Source organism: Drosophila pseudoobscura, chromosome 3 (assembly GCF_009870125.1).
Source record: "Drosophila pseudoobscura strain MV-25-SWS-2005 chromosome 3, UCI_Dpse_MV25, whole genome shotgun sequence".
Lineage (NCBI taxonomy): Eukaryota > Metazoa > Arthropoda > Insecta > Diptera > Drosophilidae > Drosophila > Drosophila pseudoobscura.
In genome coordinates this window covers 3,770,028-3,783,713 of record NC_046680.1, presented here as the reverse complement: position 1 = coordinate 3,783,713, position 13,686 = coordinate 3,770,028, and the positions used below count along the sequence as shown (strand labels likewise).

The 13,686-nt window shown below is 38.2% G+C and overlaps 1 protein-coding gene and 1 long non-coding RNA gene across 13 annotated transcripts in view; one reads left to right on the top strand and one right to left on the bottom strand.

Moving 5' to 3' along the window:
* LOC4803329 (guanine nucleotide exchange factor DBS) overlaps nt 1-13,686 on the top strand; it is a 37,244-nt gene that overhangs the window by 5,115 nt on the left and 18,443 nt on the right. For 9 of the 11 annotated variants that reach the window (XM_033378435.1, XM_033378434.1, XM_015183509.2 and 6 more), the window contains 9 exons: nt 507-1,053; nt 1,120-1,210; nt 1,288-1,518; nt 1,596-1,745; nt 1,801-1,913; nt 2,963-3,185; nt 3,245-3,553; nt 3,617-3,826; nt 10,149-10,319. In XM_033378435.1, the coding sequence (XP_033234326.1) occupies nt 507-1,053; nt 1,120-1,210; nt 1,288-1,518; nt 1,596-1,745; nt 1,801-1,913; nt 2,963-3,185; nt 3,245-3,553; nt 3,617-3,826; nt 10,149-10,319 (2,045 nt within the window). Of the gene's footprint in view, nt 1-506; nt 1,054-1,119; nt 1,211-1,287; nt 1,519-1,595; nt 1,746-1,800; nt 1,914-2,962; nt 3,186-3,244; nt 3,554-3,616; nt 3,827-6,026; nt 6,054-10,148; nt 10,320-13,686 lie in introns of those variants that run through there. The other 2 variants (XM_015183511.2, XM_033378439.1) reach the window with 2 other exon arrangements.
* Nucleotides 6,838-8,124, bottom strand: LOC26532803 (uncharacterized). Of its 2 annotated transcripts, XR_001452013.2 has the most exons (3): nt 7,723-8,123; nt 7,477-7,667; nt 6,838-7,405 (listed from the first exon to the last, which is right to left on the bottom strand). It is a non-coding gene; the product is annotated as an uncharacterized lncRNA (long non-coding RNA). The 2 variants fall into 2 exon arrangements; XR_004468828.1 differs by having other exon boundaries at nt 7,477-8,124.

Genomic DNA, 13,686 nt, shown 5'->3' with positions numbered 1-13,686 from the left:
TGGCTAGATCGACTCGGCTCAACATCCTGATTTAGATTATTTATACATATAAATATATACATATCTACATATATGTGTGCATCCCTAATGGTATTTTGCCTATCCTTTGTGCGTTGCAACATCAGGTAAAAGTCATAATATCTCTACTAGGGTATATACATAAATTGTGAAAACTTAAAAGATATGTATGGCTATATGGTAAGGATCCTTACGTTATAACAAAGGTCTATGCAGTCGACATTATGAGTAATTTCTACCTAGCGTATGCAAATTCATATCTTTATTATTGCACTTAAATCTATCAGCTTTAAAATTAAGTTTAGAAAAACTATACATACTTTGAAACGTAAATACTTGATTAGTACCAAGAATGTTTATTTAATAGCATAATAATTGGCCTTATCCTTATTCAGAAATATTCGACTAGTTATAGTTCAAATCGAACTTTGTTATTAAACGATATAAGAAATGAACTAATTATGTTCTGTTTTGTCAATGAAACACAGCTAATGATGTCGGGAGCCAGCCGACTGAATCACAGGAAAAAGTGGTGGGCACTTCTCAAACACAGCCGCGTCAGCAGGCAAAGCTTAGCCAGCACATGATCGACTCCCAAATTTCGATCAGCAGTGGGGCATCCATACAGACGGCTTTTTTTCAGTCGCTCAACAATTCCCCGGCACATCAAGATCAAGCAGCCACAGAACCCATGCACTTCACGACGTCAACGTTCAGTAGCATTTCCGCCACATCTGTCAACACACAAGGTGTGTTCTACGCAACAGACGCGTTGATCGCTCAGCGTCCATCGGAACTTATAAATTCCCTTGTGGAACACATTAATCCAGCCCAAGTGGCAGCTGCCATGAACGGCGAGGGCGTGCTGAACATTGCCGATGTGGCAGATCTGTTACACCCACAACATGCTATCATCACTGGTGGACGCTCGCAGGAGGGGTGCCCGCTAATCATATTTCCAGATAACAATAATTTTAATTTGTTAGAAGAAGCAGATTACCAAAAGCTAATTTTGTATCTCAGTTCAGTACCGTCGTAAGTACCAGTGATTGCTGACTCCAGGCTGTTGTTTAGTCGTTAGAGTTACATTTTATATTTCAGATTGCAAGACGCTGATCTTGGGTTTCATTTAATTGTGGATCGACGAAAGGACAGGTGGACTTCGGTGAAGACTGTTTTGCAAAGAATCTCGGTAATTAACTAGCACGGACTGCTTTCAACCAGCCCAAGATGGACTCAGAAATTGAAAATATCGTTATTAATTTCTAGATTTATTTTCCGGGTATTATTCATGTAGTATATGTGCTTCGTCCGTCGGGGCTCTTTCAAAAAGCTATATCAGAAGTAAGCACTAAATTTTCCAAAGATGAATATAGATTTCGACTGGTTGTGTGCTCGGCTCTTTCTGATCTGCATGAGTTTGTCGATGCTAGCCAATTAACACCCGATATGGGAGGCGTTTTGATCTACTCTCATCACGAGTGGATACAACAAAGAATTGTATGTATTTTATTTCCAGTATATATGTACATATAGGTTTTTTTTTTGTTTTACTTCAATTGTGTTATACTTTACAGTCGCTTGAAAAGTTTTCGAGCCTAACACACCAAGTTTCTGCTGAACTGGATATATTTATTACAAATATACACGATACTGAGTTTCCTAATTCAGTAGAGGCCACTAAAAATCTATTAGAAGTTCAAGGGACAGACTATACCCGCTTAAAGGTCAGTTTCAGTCCTTTTTGTTTTTTATGTGTTTGTCATTTGTGTATTCACCTAGGAGGAAATACTTTCTGCATCTAAGCACGGAGAGTCCCTTCTTGACAACATTAAGTTAATTGATGAGTATAAGGAATTCTCTGAGCGCACCGGTAACGTTAGTGCCATAGAAAGGTTTGTAATCAGAATTTCAAAATATGTACTAACAAGAATAATAATTCGACTTAACGATTTTAATATATTTTGAAAATCTTGTTTGTGTTCTAACAACTAAAACTAAATGTTTACAACTAACTCCAAGTAAATTCGGTTTTAAAGCTCTGCACTGGTTTTGTATTCTCATAATTTAAGAAAGTAAGATATTCAGTTAAGGGGCATGTTTGAGAACTAGATCCAATTATTTGATATTCTTTATGTTTGAATCATTAGGCATTTAAGAATTCAAAAGATGTCGACAATAATACATCAAATATTTGAAATACATTCATTAAAAAATAACATTTAGTGACAGAGTACTAACTTTTCTAAAATGGGTTTGCAGCATTGATGTATACATTTGTTACTAGTTATGATTTTAGATGAATTTTAATCCTGTAATCAATTAGTGCAAATAGTGCTTCTCGTTGCCATTGCATGGATGTACATATAATTGTTTGTGCTTTTTTTTAGTAGACGATATAACAAAAAATGTATGATAAATATAACTTAGAACGCTATAGTTGCGGATTGTTTGCTTTGTCGACATCAAGATGCAAATTCAATAATGCCCAATTCAAATAATGTAGCATTTCCGGTCATGGAAGCGTTAAGCATACTAGCTCTACTACAGATGGTCTCGAGGATCCCAGTGCTCAAGCGGATTGACCACCGTCCAACCCGACATAATTGTCTCAATTAAATATGTACATATATATATATGAATAATATCAACCTTCAGACATCCTGGACATAATCACTAGCAGCATTAGAATTTTAAATTGGCACCCATTTATTCACTCAATTCACCAACAGCACCAACACGTATACATTTGTGTGAATTTAAACAACTGATCAAATGTTTTCAAGCTCATTTAAGTGTCACCCATCTCGCTTATCAAAGTTGTTGTCGTCTTTTGTCTTTCCCAACGTGCGCACGGGTGCATACATATGTAACATAACAAAATAATATTTCAAAATCAAATGAACTCAATGCACTGTTCGCCTACCAACAACCCGACGTGCAGATCCAGTGCAGGGCAGCCGATGCACCGTCAGCAAATTATTTATCATCAACAATATACATTTAAAAAACCCCAACATTATGATGATTGTCGCGATTACCGTAGACTACTCGTGCAGCTGGAGGAGACTGAGCGACGCTTCGATGAGTTCTGGCGAACGCACCGCAATCGCCTGGAACAGTGTCTGCGTCTGCGGATGTTCGAGCAGGGGTTTCGCGATCTGCAGGTATGGTGCAGTGCAGTCTTATCAAAACTGTTCCTCATTATTCTGAACCCCTCCTATAGAACCTATTCGATGGGCATCTTAAGGCGATTGCTGAAATGAATGAAATCGGCGAGAGCGTGGAACGTGTTGCTATGCTGATACAAGAAACCGAGTACTTTCAAGCAATGATCAGGACTGACGTTGAGCGTATCGAAGAAGTTGTTCATGCCGGACAGCAGTTGATAGGATCACGGGGAGTTTACCCCTGGGAGGTCGTTCAGCCCAAATGTGATGAGCTCCAGCGCGTTCGCGACGTAATTGGCATGCGTCTAACCAAAAGGTTGGATATCCTGGCCAAAAATAGCGAACTAATGGAGAGAGTTGAAAAGGTAAGCATTGCTAGATTGATTTTACAAAGTTTTTCTACTGACGTTCCCATTCCTTTTATGAAGGCTAATCAGTGGTGCGCCAATGGTGTGGAGTTGTTGGCTTCCCAACGCATCGAAAAGTGCTCAGTATCAGCAGATTTGGCCGAGCAGAGTCTACACGAGATACAAGCTTTCATCGCTTCTGCTTCTGAATTTAAATTATCTAGTCCAAGTGAATTTAAAAAAATTTTCCTTGATAGCACTACTCCTGAGACCAAAGCTCTCGTATCACAGGTGAGTGGATCAGTGGATCCATTAAAAAGATTATAATTTTGTTTGATTATAAATCAAAATTGTATCATGCTGACTAAAGTTAAAGTACATCGTGAAATTTTTATTGCGATGATTGTTTACGGTTTTTGTGGATACACGCATTGTGTCATTCAAAAGAATACGAGATGTGCATTTCTATACCCGATACTCCTAATGAGTATAGAAGTATTAGGATATATTAGATTTTTACGGAAAGTGGATGTGTGTAACATCCAGAAAGAAGCGTTTCCGACCCAATAAATGATATATACTCTTGATCAGCATTAATAGCCGAGGCGATAGAGCCTGTTCTGTCTGTCCGTCCGTCCCTGTGAGCGCCTCGCGCTCAGAGACAATAAGAGCCAGCGCAAGGACATTTTGTATCCAGACTTCTGTGATATGTCACGGTTACAAGTGTATTTCAAAACTTCGCCACGCCCCCTTCCGCCCCCACAAAGAGCGAAAATCTTTGGGATCCACAATTTTTAAGATACGAGAACTGCAGAACTACAGAAAACGCATGTGGCTTTCTGTCCCCCTCTCACACATGCTTTGCCGCGCATAATGTGTGCCCTCTGGCGGAGTTGACCTATACTGACTTAGTATCGGGTATAGTAAATGTAGAGTCGCGGCCGTAGCAGCGACTCACAACGTTCCCCCTCGTTTTTTTTTTTTTGTCTATGGCAGAAACTTTTGCGGGGCTGTGCGGTATCTTAACAGTACGAATACCTAATATTTATATTAGGTGGAAAGAGGATGGCGGAGTGCGGGAAAAAATTGAAAAAGTTGCATAAATTATAGAATTGCATATTGACAACCACTGGGTAGTTTAGTGTCACGACTCTTCGACGTCAGGGCTGGTTTAATATCGATTATTTGCACTATTGTTTTGGGTTTGTTTCTAAAACGATTTATAAAGATTTCTTTCATTGCAAAAAGGTTGAACAAATAGAGCTTGAAGTTTAACTCAAACTTTCGAGAATCGTGTTTTAGCGCAAAAATTGTGTATTTTAGAATTTTGTATCAATTTGCCGATCATTAAGCTATTGTATATGGTAAACGGTATTTTGAAGAAAAAATTATAAAGTTATAAATAATTTTCCATTTTGTAGTTGTCTGTACTTTAATGTATGGCCTTATATTAACTAATCTTAAATCGACAGCGGGAATTCAAAATCTTAAATTCTCACACAGGTTTCATGGTCGGTTTTGCCAATTGCAAAATATGAGTTCAAGGATCTCGGAACCCATAAGAGCTAAAGCAACCAAATTTGGTATCCACACTCCGTTTTGTATCAAAATTTCGACACACCCCCTTCCGCCCCCGCAAAGGACGAAAATCTGGAGGAACCACAAATCTCAGAGACTATTAGAGCTAGAGTAACCAAATTTGGTATCCGCACTCCTGTTAGATCTCACTATAAAACGTATATCTCAGAATTTCGCCCCACCCCCTTCCGCCCACACAAAGGACGAAAATCTGTTGCATCCACTATATTGCAAATTCGAGTAAACTAAAAACGCAGAATCATAGACAATGACCATATCTATCCGGTTGCCGAATCTGGATCAGATCGGATCATTTTTGTAGCCAAAAGCAAGAAATAAATTTTTAGTGGCTACGCAGCGCCCGACGTCAATCTCAGACTGATTTTCTGTCTCTCTCGCACGCACTCTTTGTCGTGTCGTTTAATATTAGCGGCGTCTGCCGGAGGAGAGCATACTGACTTAGTATCGGGTATAATTGTAGAGTTGCGGTGTCCGCAGCAACTCACAACGTTCCCCCTCGTTTTTAATGAATCTAAGATAAACCTGTTTGGGAAAGTATGACAAATGATCGTCGGAAAGTCGGCATGACTTAAACGAACGATGTGGCAGGGAGGCAACAGGATGGTCTGAATGGGGATGTTTTTTTATATTTTTTTATGGAGTTGGGTATCTGGCTCTAATTGACGAGTAGGTGAACTCGGTCACGTCGAAACAAACTTCAGAGTAAAACCTCAGACCGGCTAATGAGGAGCACTTTCTATATTCTGACGCCCTCATCTTCTAGGACCATTCTGATTCCATTCCTTGGCTCCGTGCAAGATTTGTCAGAAATATTTTTTTAAACTTTGTTATTGTATTGTGCTACAATTTATTTAAAAGGTTTGATCTTTCCAATGATTTGTTTGTTTTTTAGCTAATTTTTTAGCTGTTATGAATCCGATGGAGAAATTTTGGCACATCCTGAACCATTTTTTATGAAAGCAGAGGCAAAACTTTATTTTTATGTATTGAAAAAAATATAGAAATAAGTCAGACATAACGATATAAACAACTAAACGATCTGTAATCTAGAGATACCAGGCCTTCGCGTAGAAAATAGCACAGAGGACAGAGGACACAGACCTATAATGAAATTGTACAATTATTATTTTGAATTAAATAAGTGAATACCAACGTGAATAATTTTTGATTTAAGGATTCTTTTAAAACCAAGGACATTTGTATTTAAACTGTAGGCATGTTTTGGTAGACTTTTATATTGTTTACTTAGTTAAATAAGCTTTTTTCTTAAGAAACACTCAAAAACTTGATAAAACCAAAAACAAATACTTCTTTTTACTTTCTTTTTACTTTTATTTTCTTGATTTATTTTATATTTTTATTTGGTTAGCTGTTAATAAGTACAAAACAAAAAGATTGGTCTGTTGATGCTGCAATTCGTCATACTTAGATTAAATCTTGGCATGGGTACCCAAGGCAACTGCTTCTGTCCCATATAAAAAAAGAAGTTTCGTTGCTCTCAACCCGCCCATTCGTACAAGTGACTGTGCTGGACTATTTTGTACTCTTCTTATACTCTTGTAGAAGGTTCCTTACTTTTTTAACCAGATAATTGAAACGCACAAAAGAATCATATGATCAGAGAAACAGCTGGGTCGACCATATGACTGTTTGGCAAGCAGCAGATTTGTCTCCAGCGAATAAAATATAAAATGAGACAGGTATACATTTTGCTTAGTTTATTTCTTAAAAATATCTTCTTCAATTAATAAAATCAATGGAACCAATATATTGAGGTAGTTCAACTTCTTTCTTTTTTTCAAGTTGCATTGCTATGCCGTCAAACTTGTTTCGTTAAATTGTAGTTGAAAGACTTATTCTCTAGTTTTCAAACTGGTTTCCTGTAGTTTAAGGCAATATGCATAATACGAAGAAATTACTAAATCGCTTTTTATTATATAAAAAGAACATTAAAAAATAATTGTATTAGGTCATATCCTTGTGAGGCAAGACAGTCTCTAAAGACGTTTAGAGATGCAGATTCCAAATTGTTTGAACAGTCATGAGTCGGGAAGGCCACTCTTGCGCAGGTTTCTCTGTTTTTTTGTTCCAGAAAGGCCTGTCCAAGTATGCATGAAATAGGCCATGCAAACCCGTTTTCTTTCTACCAGTTATTTAACTGTAAGCACATTAAACCTGACCCATTTTTCCAAGCTCGCTAGGCCGCTTTCTAAGCATGTTTAATCAGTTAGAAAAATCGACGTCCTTGATAGGAAGGAAATGCAGATTGATCTAAAAAAAGTTGGTAAGAACATTACGCACCAGCATTCGACAACGAGAGGAACAATAATATATTTGCATACCAATCGTAACATGAACATGAACATAGTTCATTTAAATTTGGTTAAATCTGAAAACCATTCGCAAAAACGGCTAAAACAAGCGCGATCATCGATGGCATCTTGCATAAGAGGAGGTCAACGGAAGTCTCTTTCACAGCTGGTGGTTGTGCAACCCAAAGAGGTTGTTGAAGTTCAATAACGCGTTGACCATCCTGCCAAAACAACAGAAAGTTTATGGGAACACTGGCCAAATAAATTAAACTTAACCAATGTACTCGAAAGGCTACAAAATGTTTAGTAGGAAAATGTTAAATTACATTATTTGACTGGACTTTCGGTAAATTTCAAATTGTTAAAAACTGGTTAGCTCAGTGCTGTGTCAGCATCATGTACATCGAAGCTTGTGCCTTCGGCAAGTTGAAGATGCGCTCAAGCATTTTTGATAAAAGCCCGGCTCAGGTGAAAGCGAAAGTGGACGTGGATATAGATAAAGTGGGGTCGCCTTGGCGCAATTACGTAAAATGTCAAACGGCATAACACCGCAACTTTACTGCAATCCCCGTTCAAAAACCGTTGTGCAATAATGGCGTCCTAGACAAATTAAACAAGAGCCCGGAAAAATATCAATGTAGATGCAAGCAAGGTACCAGCAAGTGAACTAATCATTTATCTGAAATTAGAACTAATAAACATATCGTCAACATGTTAAGAGTTTGGTAAAAGTAATTCATCTGATGAATTTGTTATGAGAAAGCCCATATTAGATTTTAAGTTAGAAGCCGGATTGTGCCTTGGTTATAGGGCAATTATTCGTAAGCATTAGAATCGCTGAAAATCCAAAACCTTGTGCGTTTTATTGTCTGTTTTCAGCTGCCTCAAGAAATGGTTCATCTTCCGTGCGGGTGACTTTCTAAAAAGTTTTTCTTTCCGTTACACTAAAAAGGTTTTCACTCAACAATGGAAACGAAAATCACATGCTCTTCAACTGAATTCTGCGTCTTAAGTGTAATCCATGAACTGTGGCAAGGGTTAGCGAGGTCCCATGAAAGCGTCCCAAACACTTGTATTGTACAATAAAATGTACAGGATAAATGTAAAAATAAAAGCTATAATCGTATAAAATCAGTTTAAGTTTTGATCACATCTATCTCGCCGTTGAGTTTGCTCATTCTCTCGCCCTCTTTTATCATTAATCATGGTGATACGTTTTGATTCTTTTCACTTTATGTTTACATTTTAAAACGAAAATAATATGCAGTTAGGCAAAGAATAAGTATTGTAACCAGAGTACAGAGTAAAACTAGAATAAGAGCATTTCCATGATTTCGCCCAGAACCGCCGCACAGTGTTGCAAAATCTGAAAACCGGTGGCAAAAGTGATTTTTATAATTTGATAGAGACTTCAGCGGGGCTTTAAAAACTCCGCGAAAATCGAATTTTTAGTTTAATTTAGGAGATGTGAGCCTTCAAACTCTTGATCTATTTGTTTTCTTATATTTTTCAATTTTGACGTAACGTTCAGAAAAAATAACCCCTGGTTGAAGAAGAATACAAAGTGCAAATAATTAGACCAACTTTTGAGTTTTTAATTTAAAAATTTAATAAAAAATTATTATTTATATTAAAAATAATCATTAGAAGTTCTTTATCGAAAAAAAAATTGTACAAAAACTAAGCAATCTACACAAGACAGTTCATATCATAAAAACATCTACATATATTCGTTCAGAAGTAAGGCCATAGACATTTAAAGTAAACAAAATATATATCGAATAAAATGAGTGCATAAGAACAGAACGGATTTTCGCTGCCTACAATTCAAACACCGTGCAATGATGTGCTTGAAATGCTTATACGTATATTGTGTAAAAATCCGATGGGGCTGGCTAATCTAAGTTTCCTGGCGGCGCGCTATCTCTCGGGACTTTAAATAGCGTTTAAATAGTTTTCTGCTGACTACTTTCATAGAGGTAGTTTTTTAATAATGAAATGCATTATATAGTTTTAATACCCGACACTCAAAAAGAGTATAGCGGTATATTGTATTTGTACGGAAAATGGATGCGTGTACCGTCCAGAAGGAAGGGTTTCCGACCCCATAAAGTATATATATTCTTGATCAGCAGCGATAGCCGAGTGAGATAGAGCCATGTCTGTCTGTCCGCATTTCCGTCCATCCGTCTTGTTTGACGCCAAGTTCTCAAAGACTATAAAAGATAACGAATCGAAATTTTGTATCCAGACTCTTGTGATATCACACTGAATCAAGTCAGAATCAGGTTTTTAAAATTTGGCTACGCCCACTTCCGCCGCCACAAGAAATTCTGTGGCACCCTCAACTTTGAAGATACGAGCAAACAAAATCAGAATCAGCAGAATCATAGAGAATGACCATGTCTTCCAGACTACAGAATCTGAATCAGATAGGATCATTATTATAGCTTCGTTGATTGGCCACGCCCCATACTCATTTTCTGTCTCTCTCTCTCACACAATCTTTGTCGTGCATTATGCGCCCTTTGGCAGAGGGGAGCCATACTGACTGAGTATCGGGTATAAGTGTAGGGTCGCGGCCCTAACTGCGACTCACAACGTTCCCCCTCGTTATATATGAATATATCTGAATACGTGCAGAATACGTGAATGATTATTTGTAGCATATTTTATATAAGTTTATAAATTCTATTCTTCAGGTGCTGCAGAGAATTGATGATGTGTCTTTAATGTGCGACAAGCGAATTGCCAGTCTCAAGAAGTTAGCACTGAAACCTCCGCGACCTGTGCAGCAAGTTACACCGGAGCCGGCTGTTCCTCTACAACCCCCCGGAGGGGCACCACACCTACTCCGCCGTAAGCAAAATAAGGTAAGTACCACACTTTAAATTCGTATTGAAAAAAATACTTGCGTAAGTATGTACATATGTGCATAGCTTAAGTCTAAATTCTTTGGAAAACAATTTGGTTACATATCTTCTATTTGTTAATTTTATGTATATGTATATATTAATGATAATTGAGCACCACGAAAGTACTACCAGTACACAGGGTATGTAAAAGCCGACCTAGCATTTTGATTTAAGTGAAACTTCCACGGTAACCACTTTAAAGATTTTCTTTTGTGTTGCACAGTTGTTGTACATGTTTCAAGTTCATTGTGCGAATTTCACACACTGATCTTTTTATCTACTTATACAAAAGATTTGGCCTGGCGGCTATGAGCAATTGTTTCGTTGCATCAAATTGGTTTAACAAAAGCTCAGGGCGAAACAGAGCCAAGTCACTTGGCTCTGCATGATAAGACACCTCTACGAAAAATTTCACTTTTCTCTATTCGGAGGTCGACTCGACGCGACTCAACTCGACCGAGAGCCCGAGTCCACAAAAGCTTTAAGGTCTGGATGGATACTTGCAACCGCCAGCCGCAATCCACGGTTGTTTAATGACCCGCTGCGACGCGGCGCTACATTTTGTTTGCGGACAAATCATAGCTGAGTGGAACCGCTGCTGGTATTTAGCATTACGATCGTTTTAATGACACCAACAGCCATTTAAAGGCATTTCCTTTTAAACCAGCATATATAGCTACAAGAAGCCCAAGAGCTTACCACCACTGGCGGTCTATGATGTGGTCATTGGCTTGCATTTACATAAGCCAATACAAACCCAGGCGAGAAGTATACGAGTGTACGAAAGAACGTTGTTCTCAGTTGGGAGTTACACGTTCGGTAGTCTTAGGTGCCTTGCCATACATATGTACACATGTACGTACGTACGTGCATACGCTCTGAAGATATGAATGAGCACGTACGCTCCATTCCGCGGCTTGTGGCTGTACAGGGAAGGTCAGATATATGCACTCGATAGCGGCAGTAACAATCTAAACTAATTTTATTACATGCTGTAACTGTTTAAACAGTTGGGTTTTCTTTCCGGAGAGAGAAAATAATTTGCGCTAAATTCAAAGTCTTCAATGCTGTGGAAAGACATATCTAAATACAGCTTGGATAGACTTTTATTTACCGTTTTGCTTGGCCAATTCTAAACGGAGCATTTATAAAAAAGGCCAGACGTTTTACTCTTTTCTAAGTCTGTGTCACTGTCGCCGCCAACAAATGTACTGTTGACGACTGTCATGAAATAAATGAATAATGAGGCTACCATCATACTATACTTGGCACATTAAGACCTTTTTCTGAACTTCTGGGTGGATGATTAATGCTGGGACCGATTTGGTTCCGCTTTTTATTGTGTGTGGATCGCAAAAGTAGCTAAAGGTTGATATTGAAGCGACACGTTCTGACCAGTGTACGCACATTTTGTACGTATAGTTTTTAGAGCTTTCTACTGGAGACATTTCCAACATTTCAAAAGTCCGCTTTGAACAACGTTTCACTCGAACACAGCCATTGTACATAAAGTGCAATTTGTACACCTATTAATCAGGCAAACAATCGAAAGTCAGTTATATTATGCTACTATCAGGTGCTCATATAAATTACACTCAGTAAAAGCATTAATGAAACCAGTAGCTACGATGCTTGGATCTTACATCTACCACCTTTTACCGCATGTTTTCACCACCTCCAAGATACGGGAATCACATCATTCCCTAACCTAACTATTTGATGAAAGTTAATCGCCTTACAGAAAGCAACAGCTACTGATATTTTTACCAATGAATTTATTTTCAGTTTATCCATAATTATATAATTAATTCGCTTTTCTAGGCTTGTCAACGATCCGCGCGTTGTAGTAGCTTTTTCACTTTCACATATTTATGCATAAACTATTGTACTTATTATTATAAAATGTTTGGTCTGCTGTACTCGCCGCGCTGTTGACGTTTGTTTTCTTTTGATGTTTGGCGTTTTAAAATTGTTAAAGCTGCGCACGTAAGGTTGAGCAAGTGCAGTAAAAGAAGCACAGTCACAAGTCGAACTCTCTAATTTAACGCTGATGGGTAAATCAGAGGTCACACTGCGTACGTTGTTCGTGACTTTCCTTTGATACGAGCACGCAAGAACATAAATCTATCGGTGGACAGAGATACATTATCTTTGAATTGCATGCTCGTACGCGTACTGGAATTATGGATAATCCCCTTATGCAACAGAAGCGTTGCCCCATATTTCTATCATTTTGGCAATACGTTTTAAAAGTATGTAGTGATCATGAATAATAATTCAAAGCATTATAAACACTCTATTAAAAACATAACTAGTATACGCTTAAAATAAAGAGCCTTTTGGCATTACTAGGAAACAACATTGAACTTTATACTTACGCTTCGAAATAAACCGAGTTTTCTGATAGATTTGTGTATATATTTAAAACGAGGGGGAACGTTGTGTGGCGCTGCTACCCTCCGCCAGAGTGTGCACATAATGCCCGACAAAGACTGTGTGAGAGGGAGTCAGACACGCTGCGTAGAAATTTCATTTCTTCCGTCTGGTTCTGATCCGATCTGATTCAGATCTGCAGTCTGGAAGATATGGTCAGTTTCTATGATTCTGCTGATTCTGATTTTCTCTTCTCGTATCTTCAAAATTGTGGATGCTACAAATTTTACAGTAGTCTGGATACAACATTTCGTTGCTCTATCTGTTATATGAGAGCTAGGCGCTAGGCGTTATATGAGAGCTAGGCGTCAAATAAGTCGGACAGACAGACGGACATGGCTCTATTGACTCGGCCGGCTAGTGATGCTGATCAAGAATATACATATATACTTTATGGAGTCGGAAACGCTTCCTACTGGACGTTACACACATCCATTTTCCCAAAAAATCTAATATGCCCCTATACTCACTCTGAGTATCGGGTATAAAAAACCATTGTAAAGGCCCAAATCTATCAGAAAAGTCGGCACGAAGAGTAAATATGGTGTTGTATAGTGCAATCATTCCTGAGACTCATTGACTTTACTCATTAATATACTCTTACTCTACAAATATTCAAGATACTGTAATTTTTTCAAGTAATAGATTTGGCCTTGCCATGGCAAACGTTCCAGTGAATCAAGATTAAATCGGACACAAAAAGAAAGCTGCGTTGAGGGCCAATTAACCTTTCACCAAAAAAATATGTCACGTGTCTGTGGCCAGGCTGCCCAGACATTTTCACGTCGCATAAATATGAGCATGACATGACGGCTGACTACCCAAACTAACTTTTTGTCTTACTGATGGCAATACTGCTATAGAATTTTGGCCTACTTTTGGCCGACATACA